This window comes from Dicentrarchus labrax, unplaced genomic scaffold (genome assembly GCF_905237075.1).
Source record: "Dicentrarchus labrax unplaced genomic scaffold, dlabrax2021, whole genome shotgun sequence".
NCBI lineage: Eukaryota > Metazoa > Chordata > Actinopteri > Moronidae > Dicentrarchus > Dicentrarchus labrax.
Genome location: NW_026136722.1, coordinates 12,858,384 through 12,870,961, shown reverse-complemented (window position 1 = coordinate 12,870,961; position 12,578 = coordinate 12,858,384). Strand labels below are relative to the sequence as shown.

General features: G+C 38.6%; 1 protein-coding gene across 6 annotated transcripts in view; it reads right to left on the bottom strand.

Annotated features, from left to right (window-relative positions):
* The window catches only part of axin1 (axin 1), a 31,850-nt gene that overhangs the window by 14,180 nt on the left and 5,092 nt on the right, over window positions 1-12,578 (bottom strand). For 3 of the 6 annotated variants that reach the window (XM_051388073.1, XM_051388072.1, XM_051388074.1), the window contains one exon: window positions 6,474-7,445. In XM_051388073.1, the coding sequence (XP_051244033.1) occupies window positions 6,474-7,369 (896 nt within the window). In that variant the 5' untranslated portion in view covers window positions 7,370-7,445. Of the gene's footprint in view, window positions 1-6,473; window positions 7,446-9,986; window positions 10,222-12,578 lie in introns of those variants that run through there. The other 3 variants (XM_051388071.1, XM_051388076.1, XM_051388075.1) reach the window with 3 other exon arrangements.

The following is a 12,578-nucleotide window of genomic DNA, read 5'->3' as shown; positions in this document are numbered from 1 at the left end:
CATTTATAAACAAAGGCAGTGCAATGCTCTTTAGTGCAATCCTAAATTAAGAACATTCAGTGTTGTTTTATTTTTAATAGTGTAATAGGGAATCTGTCTCTGAAGAAGATCAAGATTGTGTGTGTGATATAAATCATTTATTATATATATCAGCCTCAAAAATCCAGTATTCATCCAGCCATAGAAGCTGGGCCAGCAAACCATTTAAAATGTGCACACAACCTCATTTCCTAGTGTTTAATACTCCATTGCCTCCAATTTGTCAACCCTTCTGATTCTGCCACTTCCTGAAACTCCTATACAGAGAGAGTATACTGCCGCATGCTGGAAAAACCGTATGTGATTGTATTTCAACAGGCTTTGTGAACAAACCAACCAAATTCAAAACCAGAGTATTAATGCCCGAGTATAACCGCAGGTCTATGATGCACATTCTTCTAGAGCGTCTACAGCTACAAGGGGAAGCTTCATTTGACATCCTTTCCATTTACTTTGACTTTACTGAACACACTTCTTACAGGGCTTTGTACACATGAATTAAAGATGTTAGGCATCATCTCTTTTTATTCAAATTGGAATTCCCTGAAGCATTTATCTCCAGCTTTCTCCCTGTTTGGAATGCAGAAGCACCCAGAGTTCAAAATGAAACCTTTGTGACCAACGGATTTTCATTAGCATCTACATTCAACAACAGTGAATAATTACAGCACCCGGTTGGGGAAGAGTGGGGATAAATAAAGTGCAGTATACGGAAAAGGATTTTTAAGTTGAGATTATGTGTGGCAACGTTTATGATCATGAGAAACGAGAGGAAATGACAACGGAAAGAAGCAAACATTAATATAATTCAACCTGTCATTTGATGAAAGACAGATGAGATGGTTTCCAGAACAAAACTGTTTTCCAAAACTCCTCCCAGTACAGAAAAATGGTTCAGTGCTGGTGTTTTGTTCTGAATTCTGTCTCATTTTATTTTCCGTTTTACATCTTATTTTAGCATATCACATTCGTAAACATGAAAAAACAATATAGTGTTTACGTTTTTTAACAACATAAAAAATTAATACAACAATAAATGACATAAAAACACAAGCTTTCCATCATCACCTCAGCCTGAACACATTTCTAATCAGGCAGGAAGGCCATACAAAACTACTTAATTAAAAAAATATGTTGGGATGATATGTATCTGTTTAACTAACTAAATTATCTGTATTCATATCCATATACGAACACAGGTGGCTTATATCAGAAACTGGTAGTTGTTTATTTAATCCAGAAAATGATATGGGTTGATCAAAAGTTTATTAGAAAAGTATTTACAGAATCTCAGAATTGAGCTTCAGATCAATGTTTTTATCTCAAGAGTAAGAGAACTATTTTGTTTTTTAAGTACGGATACTGACACATTTTACTCTGAAAAAAAGGAAAATTCAACCCTAGTTGTTAGCCACATCTCGTTTATGTGGATTTTATTTCATTAATTTGCAAAAAAAAAAATAATTGAACTGTTACTGTAGAAGTAGTTTAACATGTTTTATATCTGCATTTTTTAAGGATACTGGCCATGGTGTAATGGCGTAATGTGTGTAATCAAAACTACTATACTACTATTATTTCCCTTTCTAAAACAGGACAGACTCTATTAATGATACGGTTCAACTCCAAAAACTGAACACAGAATCTTTATATTGGACAGGAAATAATGTCGATTTGAGAGAAACACTGAGCAGTACCACAATTTATTCATCCATTTTGTTATTTCATGTTTTTCTCAACTTCTACTCCTGCATGGAGATTGTTAGGACCCTGAAAAGATCACTCAAAGGAAACACCTTTCATTAAAATTACAAACGATGAAGCCTTGCTTTGAAGCACACAAGTTACTTGAATGGGAACAAAACTGAGCTGTTCAAATTTCAAAACTCTCACCAAAGATTAATGAATGTATAGGTCATTCTCTTTCAAGTCAGTTGATTTTTTAAAGCTGATCTGAAAGACTATTTTATGTCTTTTGTTGCCTGTCTCTGATGTGAGCAGACACAACTGATGTAAAATTTAGTTTCATATAAACCTAGCGAGTGCTGCTAAAAGGCTATTTAAAAATGAAGTGTGTCTTTGTGTAATCAAAGCCAAATGCTTGATTGCTGAAATAATGATGTGAAAATAAACCCAAAACTGTGTTTCACCCACTAATTAAAACTCTGTATTTGTCTCTTATATTTCAAGCAAACATCGATCTCCAACAAAATTGCCTTTGGTTCTGTCCCCCCCCCCCCCCAAAAAATAAAATCAAACACAAACAAGCATTTGGTTCATCTTGCTTTCTGCAAGTGGTTTCTGAAAAGCTGCATGCCAACACTGGAGAATGTAATGGGAAACAAGACTAGAGCCCGACTGATATGGGATTTTTAGTCCGGACACCGATTTTAGAGGGGAAAATAGATAAAAAAATAGACATTCTCTATGTGGATCTTGCTCCAGTTTTGAACAGATATGACTACGCAAGGGTACTCTGAAGGCTGTGTTCTCAAACGAGTTACTATATTAAAGAATATTTAAGTCAAATATTCTTCAATGTGTATAATTTAAAATATTCATTGTCAACCAATTCTAGTTGACATTGCTGAGAGCTGCTTTTTCTCTCCTACTCTGTGCTCCTTGCCAGTGTATTACCACAAGCATTTTTTCCTGCATTAGCACATATTGGATAACATATATGCCGATATGTCTGCAATACGGCAAAAGTGACTGATATATCAGTTCTACATGAGACCAGACCATAGAAAGAAAAGGTAGTCGGTAGGTAGGAGGTCTGCCACTGCCCAGTCAATGTCAAGTCAAGTCGTGCTTTTTTAACTGCCAAAACTGCTGGACTAGTTCTGTCTCCACTGCCTGTATGTGTCCAGTGTTTTAGCTGCAGAGAAGGTCTTCTCTGGAAGGTATTGTATTTCTGTCAGCTGATGCGAATTCCTCCTAACCCTGGTGCTGCAGGCGTAGAGGACAAATATGGGAAAGTTTCTGTAGTGTCTGACAGTGACGTGATCTTCAATTATTCTGCTGAGGAAACGAAACAATAGCTGCAATCACATTAAGATCTTAAATTTCCCTCATGGGTTTAGTTTGCAACAATGACATTATACATACACTTAACATGTTGTAATTGGCTGTTTTTTTTTTTTTGTTTTTTTACTGCAAGTGTCCTTAATCCTCTGTTGAAGATGTAACCTTATCACATAATAAGCTTTACAAGTTTGCATCAGCCGTGACATTAGTTAAGTTGCTGTAGTGAGCAATTAATTACATTTTCATTTGATCTGTCATTGTTACACTTTCAATTGCAAAGACACAGCATGTAACTAATGCTAAGCCACTTGTCATTAGTCTAACATGATTATAATTTCTTATGCCGGAGGATCACAAGTATGTAAACAACATCCACAGTGTAATTACTCAGAGCATTTTAGATCTGTCAGTCTATTGGCTGCTGTGTATGAAGCTGGGCAAACACTCTAAGGATTAAGCCCAGTTTTGGCCCAGAAATGGTCGCCCCAAACTAATTTTGGAATTGGGCAGAATTTCTGCCACATCAGTGGTCACGATTGACAGGATACATAATGGACAGAGCTTCTGGGCCTGTGAAGTGAGGCCAACCTGCATTCTCTGTGGCCAGCAGGGGGCGCTCCACTGGCTGCAAAAAAAAGTTTTGGACAGTCAATTCATTGGCATAGTGCAAGCACAAAAGTTGCAGGTTCTGGATGTGCAGAGATGCTCATTAAAACATTATATAAATAAAAATGCAGTGTCTGCCCAGCTTTAGACAGATTCAAAGCACAAACTACGACTCAAATTCCCGACTTAACTGTCCGAACAGCTACCCGCTGCAATCAGCAATGCATTAAGCCCTTAATTGTTCAAACTATTGTTCTCCTTCTTACTCTCACTCTTACCGTGGACCTTATTTACAACACTCAAGCTATTGATCAATTTATATATGAAAAAATCGTATAACATTAAGGCAAACTTTACCAACCATTGTTATCAAAAGTCAGGGTAGGTTTGCCACAAACACTCATTTTCAACAACATGCTTCACTCAAACAATTACTACTACTACAAAGAATAAAAAAAAAAAAAAAAAAAAGACTATTTTTACTACTCATATGCATAGACCAGAAATTCTAGAGCTCGAGTTTAACCCTGAAAGTTTTGGTTATTGTTGTCCATCAGAGTCAGATTAGTCAAGCTCAATGGGCAGAAATTGGTGTTGAGCTGTACGCAGACATTTTTCAACTGAAATTGGATACATTTGTGGCAGCATACAGGCAGCATACACAATACCAGGACCCCGAAACTGCAGTAGCAAAATGTAATTTAACCAGCATTCATTTTATTATATAAATAATTTTATTTATTATGATTTTCCTGCTGTGACATGTCAGAATGTCTCCCATGAAAACAGCCAATTGATACTTTCTTTTCCTCTTTGCTTCTCAGTGTGTTCGTATTTTCTGTCTAAATTTGGGGACATGGTACAAGCTACATGTTCAAAACTTGTGATTAATAATAATAAAATTAAATTTCATTTCCAATTGATCGATCACTGATTGTAATTAGCCGATATTCGCTCGAATTAGATTGATCAACGATCTCTATAAGTGCAAAAGTTATTAGGAAAGTTATTCAGTCTTTGACACATATAGATTTACTTGGGCAGGCCAGCAATATATTACAGGCCAGAAACTCATTTTAGCATTTTATACAAAAACAGTAAGAGAGATGTTATCTAGTGGATATTTTACAAGCACAGGGCCGGTGCAGCAACAGTTTCGTTTTCGATAGGAAACATCAATAATGAACCTTCCCATGCTGCTGTGAAAACAGAATCCCAGTTGAAAACATTAAAAACGTGAGTTGTGTTCCTTTGATCCGGTTGATACTGCTACTATTGATCGGTCACTGGCCTCAAAAACCCTGATCGGAGCACCCTAAATTAGAGGATTATCATTTGTAGAGAGACAAAAACATAAATCATAATCAATTGCGGATCCCTACCCCCGGGTCTGTTAAACTGATTAATAATGCTAAATAAATAAAAATTACCTTTATTATATAATATAAAAAGGCCAACATGACAAAATGCTGCGTTTCGCCTGCATACATTTTACTATATTCAAATCAATTTTTTTGTTTTTAAATCAACAAAGTTGCTTGCTCTTGACTAACTGTCCCAAGAAATAATTAGCAGAGACATTCAAATCTGTTGCACTGTATGTGCATGATGGACTGCGTGTAAGAGTAAAAAGAAGGGCATATTCACACCAAAGAATGTGTATAATAAAAAAGCAACAGCATTGGAAAGAAGACAAACTGGATCTCCAAGAATCACAAACAGCCACAAAATGCATCAAAGGAGAACAGATAAGGCGCAAGATAGAGGCTAGTTATTCCAAAAAACATCTGAACCATGAATTTAAATCTGAGTACAGCCCTCAAATTACATCCACGTGCATCAAACTCACTAAAAGCTCATGTTTTCCAGCATCCATCAGCAGATCTGGCATTGCACAGATTAGAACATCTGAGTGAAGCTACTTTGACCTTTCACATCGAGAATGGAAAGCATTATTTTAATACTGCCATTGCACACGCACAAAGCCTGCCATCCATCTCCTGCACTGTCCAAAGAAATCACAAACTAGACGCCCCTACTTCTACTGATAGCTGGAGCTATTTGCTCGACTGAAGGTAGTGAGTTGATCGTTCTACTAAAATGAAATTACAATTCTGAACAAGTGTAGGAAATATAACACATTTCCAAATCTAGAGAACATATTGTCCTGTTCTGATTCAGAAAGTTCACAGCATGTGCATTTTTATGATAAAGAGATGTCAAGTTTCACTCTTTTTTTTAAATGTGTTTGACAAGATCAGTTGTCAGAAGTTATAACCATGTTTTATGATCCTGAATCAGAGGAACAGCTATCAAATCAAATCAAACAAATATCCATGGCTTTGATTAGTCAACATTATAACATTTGGGGTATCTACATTTCAATATGGAAAATGCGGAAGTAATATTAAGAAGAGGAGGAGAAAGAGGAAGTCAAAGATTACAGATTAAAGGGTAAGTGAAGTCCAAAAGCTCCTCCTTAAACAAAATCATGTGGAACTATTTTGCTACAAAACCCTGTCCAATGGGAAAACATGATTCCCACAGTACATGCACAAGAAAAACAAAGAACACTAGTTCAACCTTCTAACAAGGGCTGCCTCTGACATTTCCTCTCCACCACAGGTGTAAATACACCATCTCTTATCAGCTGTCTCTTGTGCTACGCTCAGACTCTTTTCATTTCAAACTTGAGGCAGCATCCATGGTATTGTGGGGTTTCAGGTTTATTTCTAATTCAGCACTTTGCAGAGAAAAGCTGTGCAGTTAGAGCTGAAGTGAAGATTGCTGGGAGGATTTACCTGTACTCGTGACTGTCCTGGAATCTCACGCAGTTGGCAACTCGCTGTGGTGCCGTCTCCATTAGCAGCTTCTGAGTAAGCCGGTTGCTCGGTGTGGGGTCACACTCGGGCTGCTCCTCTGGCTCGTGGTCACATCTCCATTCCTCATCTTCATTTAAAGTCGGTAAATAACCTGACAGCCCCTTTCCATTCCCAGAAACAGAACTGTGATCACTGTACAGCTTAGGGCTCTCTCCTCCTGTCCGCGTATATTCCAAATATATGTCTGACTTAAGAAATAAAGGGTAGGTGTTTTCCTCCATCATGGTCTGTATCTCAGTCTGAGCCTGGTCAAACATTGCAGGATCAATGTGAAGCTTCATGACGCAGTCTTTGATGAAGGACTTGGTAGCTGGTTTGATCTGTCTGGAAACAATCCCATTGTTGTCCAGGATGTATTTCTTATAGATAGCTTTTGCCAGTTTTACCTTCTTCTCCTCGTTACCTTCATTAGCTTCAAGTTTGCGGAAGCCACTGCATGCAAACCAGAAGTCCAACATATCTGCACACTCCTCCTGCTTAAGGAACGTCCTAAACAGATGGATGCCATCTTGGTCATCCAGGAGGGAGTGAAGAGATTCTGCCCATTTTAAGTAGGGTGGTGTTGGGGAAGCACTTCCCTCTGGCTCATAACCCAGGTCCAAGTCAGGCCGCCTGGGCGTCGCCACAGACGCCTCACATTTGAGGCTCTCGTTCTTTGAGGAGAAGCCCAGGTTGTTGTACTGGCGTCCATCACTGCACACCAGCTCACCTTCTTCCCCTGGGACTGGAGGTCTGGGAGCATCCTCAGTGAAGCTGCCACCCAGGTCTGCGCAGTAGCCCCTTTTGTCGCTTATGCTCATAGTCCCAGCATCCATAAACCACGTCCTGGTAGAGCCCACACTGCACAACAATTAGAGCCAGACCTCTACTTATGCCACTGCAAAAAAACTCCTGCAAGGAGGAAAAATAGATAATGAGACGCAGCTTCATCACATCATTGAAAGGTAGAGTAGTACAAGCCTTGACAGGGCAATACTATGAGTAGATATTTTAACACTCATTCTCAGATTATTGGCAAAAAACATATATGCAACAATTTATTGATACCAAGTACAAGTACATTTTTAAGACTGACAAAAGGTTGATCGAATATGTGCCACAGTTGCCATATGCCTGGTTGGAAGAGGACTAGTACCTCTGGGGGGATATTTTTTTAAATTCTGCACAGTTTGCATTTCTATCAGATTTTCATGGAAAGACTCATCATGTGGCCAGTTTCCAGCTGAACATTTAAATGAATGCAAATTCTGCAGGAATCCAGAGGAATTTAAAATGTGAGACAAGCTACTGTAACCTCTAAAACCAGAGCAGCTTCTGGTTCAACATTAAATGCAGCACATTCTGTACGGTAGGCTGGTTATGCCTGCTGTTTACAGTCTGATATTACTAATATATTTATACATTCTTTAGCAATTACAGTCCTGTGAACTTACATTTGAATTAGGACAATAATACAGTAACACAATAACTGTGGAAGCTGGTGATCAAATCAACTCAAAAAGCGATAACACAACAATACACTATCAAACTTTCATTCACTTGGTCTGTGACTGCATATTCTGCATAACATCTGCAACCCTAAGCAGAAACTGATATCTGGAGTCATCACGTTGATAATGTAGTTTAAAAGTCTTTAATGTGGTTTGATAGTCTATAATGGTGCCATACTGACTCACACTCAGAGTGATGTGGCTGTGCTGTGGTAATCCAGGCCAAGAGTCGTGGCTTTAGTGCTGTGTGCAGCTGAAGGCAGCTTTCTACTAGGCAGTAGTATGAATATAGTGCTAATGTAGTTTTCAGTAATCTCTGATTTATATGCATAAGCATATCATTACTTTGCAAAGCTACTCCAGTTTCATCCAAATTAGTATTAGTGTATCATCACAATGATAAATTCACTTGAGGTTTACAGTATAAATTTAATAATGCAGCAGCCTTAGCCTCTCTACTATTAGCTGATATGAGTAGCGCTGCAAATAAATGATACTTACTATTGATCTCGTGTTATATTTTCATCCCCCTGCTATCACAGTGCACAGTCAGCTGCAGAGTAGCATATCTAACGATTTTAGGGATTGAATGTCTTGTTCAAGGACACATCCTGGTCCTCATTGTCCCTGAGCATCTTTGCTGAACAAAGACACAGCAGTAGCTCTGTCTCTACCTCTACGGACACCACATACAGCTTATGATTAAGCTTCCTAGATTGTCAGTCACCATTTTTATTACAGATTTCCTGATATAACCAGTGCCACAGTGCAGAAAAAAGGAGACAATTTTCTCTGGCTGTTTCAATTCTCTCATCCATGCAGCTGCCAACATTGCTTGACAGCTGTGGGCAGGACAAAGCCATGGTGACCAGCGATGGCTCTGACCAATCAAAACAGGAAGAGTAAATGGTTGATTAAAACAAACAGCCATGACTTCACTGACGGATTAGGGATTAAAAATAAATGTATATATATGTATATATATAGATTTATAATTTCAACCAGGCTGACAAGTTGGGTTTACTCTAGCTGTGATTTGAAAGGATTAATATTTCTTTAATTGCTACCATTACATTCCCTTTAGGGCACACCCACTCTCTGTCGTGTTTAATACAGATACAAATCATTTCCCTGATTGAACAAAGAGTACAGACCCAAATTGTCAACAGTACCTTTTCAGTACCAAGTGTGAACAACACGTGCACTGTGCATAAGGCCAGGTGTGTGCTCGACTTACAACGATAAGCATAAAATGTGGGCACTTTGGATACAAGCACATTTCCTCCCTAGTTTATCAATGCTAGGGATGTTCCGGTCCAACCAGCAGTCACCCTGCTACCTGTACATAATGATGCATCGGCACGAGAGCAGTTTCCGTTAGCGCATTGATATTTAAATTAACGGTTCTGCGGTCACAGGTGTGTGGCAAGACAGGGCTATTCAGGAAGGGTTAGACCTGATTTCAGCCGCTCAGAGCCGGCTTCGGGAAATGTCCCCCTATTTTTTTTTTTTTTTTCTAAAACTGTATCCGTTTGTTTCCTCTGAAGTGAGCCTCTCATCACATTCATGTCTTGGCCTCTCCAGAATGAGCAGAACAGCAGCGGCTGGTGGGGGAGGGGAGCCAGAAACAAACTCCGTACACACACATATATACATACACACTCACACAGAGAGCCAGGCCTTTCAGCAGCCGACCGACAAGTGCACAACTTTGTCACACTATTCACCTATTAATATCTGTGCTACCTCCGCTAACAGCTGCTAAACTAAACGAACAACACAGCGACCGCAGACATTTCCCCTACCGTCAGAAGACACAGAGGGAATCCCACATCAATTTCCGAACAGATTTACAACCAGCAAAGCGATGGCACATATCTCCCGACTACCGCAATCCCAGTCTCTGTGCTGGGGGAGAAAAAAAAAGTGACATCTACTTTACCGGTGGAAATCTTCTTGCTGCTTTCGAGTGCATCGGGAATTTGGACCTGCACAAGTCACCGCCGACAGTGTCATAGTTGCGAATTGCAAGACTTTAAAAATAACAAAGAAAACAGTCCGCTCTCCACCTCTCCATGGCTGTCTCTCACTGTCTGTGCGGAGCTCAGGCTACACAGCAGATGATGTACAGCGCCTCGCCCGTTCACTAAACACATTACCACTGTTTAGTTTTGGTACATGTGGTACACTGATTTCTTCCCTTTTTTGTCTCCCTCTCTAAACAATTCAATTTAATTTAATTTAATTTTTGCATTCCTCCTTGCTCTTTGACTTAATATCTACTGAAATATAGCTCAACATTTAAAGACATATTTCAATGTTGAGCCATGTTTATATTTGTATTGTTGATTATATCCTATTTATAAATTATAAGGCTGTTTCTACTAATGCAAATTATATTATTGATCATATCAGATCAACAGCCCACATTATAATAACAGTCTACTGCAGATATGTAGTATTGCATTTCCATAAACCTGGTGGACTACTATTAATGCAGCAGAAGCAGAGTTTTCCAGATTGTAAAGTTCCTTTAAAGGACGAGTGTGTAGAATTCAGTGGCATCTAGTGGTGAAGTTGCATATTGCAAGCATTTGAATACAGCTCAGCCTTCCAAGCATACAGGAGAAACTATGGTGGCTGTGGAACTCGTGAAAAATACTAAAGCCAGTGCTCGCTTGGTCTGTTCCTGGGTACTCTAGAGAAACACTGCAGTTCAACATGGCCTCCTCTGTGGAAGAGGACCCTTAACCCTCAACTTCATGTTTGGGACCCTTTTCGAACAAAACATAATGAGACATATATGATGCATATGTGCTATCTTGAGTGTTGCAAATGTGAACTTTGAACAGGTTGGACAACAATGTGCTTTGGAGACAGATAGTCTGAAGGTGTTCATTCCAACCAAAGACCTAATCAGATGACTTCACTGATTAGTTAACATGAAGGTGCTTTATCAGCTCAATCAAGACTGGCACAAGTTTTAGTTTTCCTGTTGTTAGGTGGTGCATTTTTACCACCAGGGAGTTTCACTAGAACAGCTGACATGGTGGTAAATACAGCAGTAAACTCAGGGAAACTCCATGATACCTAACTCATACCCTGAGTTATTCTATTTTACTTCAACACGTGATTGACAACTGGCCACAGTCTCTATCACCAACATGCATAATGACATAGTAATAACATTTCCAGGCTTCCAACAATATGCTAAATTAATTTCATGTCTCATTTCCAATATACACAATGCAGTGATGTTTCATTGGTTTACTTTATCTGTCATATCCATTGGTGACTTAGCCATTTAAAAACAAACACTTGTTTCCTGATGTTATCCAAAGTTCCCTTGGAGATAAAACCAATAGATCTACAGTGAAAACCAAACTAAGCAGTAACATATGCCTTCTTGTAACATAGGCAGTGTTACAAACAGCCATTTGCCCCATTAGACAAAATGTAAATCATCTGACTGTTCTGTCTGAGAATAATGATAAATGATCATTTGGCTTTATATACTGTAACAACTAGTACTAATGCTTTGCAACACGACATTCAGTGCAACAATGATTCAACTCAAAGAATTTTACTACACTTAGCAGCGCTGTTAGATACACTTCATCGTGTCATTACTTCTTGACTTTGAAGTACAAAGAGTTAAGTACAGACCAAATGCAGCAATAAAGGCTGTGCTTTCATGCCAGGCAATCATTGAGCAGTCACACAGTTTTTCTAAGATGAAAGGCCAACATATGACCATAAAAACATAAAAACATTTGATTATGTAATTAACTCAAACCATTTGGGAGCACAGAAACGAGTAGGAATATATATTTCACACTCTGTCTCATCAGATCATCTGAATTGCCTGCTCAAGCCTAGAAACCTGTTAAAGTGTGCAGTGTACACAGTGCTTACAATATTTATGCCAGCAAGATAAAACGTGAAAAACACCCAACACACTTCAGCTTCCTTGAGGCAAAATTGATTTTGGGCAGCAACAATTTACGCAGCCTGATACTCAAATACTCAGTTTTTCTTTATAGCACCAATACGTTTTCTCTGACCGTTTACTGTATTTCTATTATTGTTGTTTACTTCCAATAGCACATCAATGTTCTCACAACATAGATGCCAGAGGTCAGGAGTTTTTCCACTAGAACATTCTTCCAGCCATACTTTTTTATTTACACTTCCTTGTTGATATCTGTACAGTGTTCCATTTTAAACACACACTATACAAGTAACTATAAAATGCTTGATTTTTGGCAAAAGACTATTGAAAATAGACTGACGATGTAACAGTTCATCTGATGAAACACACAAGGCATCTGTTTCATGTGTGGGTGGGTGAGCCTCTTCAATGCAAAGAAAATCAGGTCTCATAACATTTATTTATGAAATTGTTGCTACAATGCGCAAATTGCCTTTGGGCAAAAATATTTTAACACTTCCAACACATGCCAGGCATTTTGATTGGTACTCAGAAGTTAAAGTACATTATTTATGAAAAGAGCTTCCTCTCACTGAACATTCA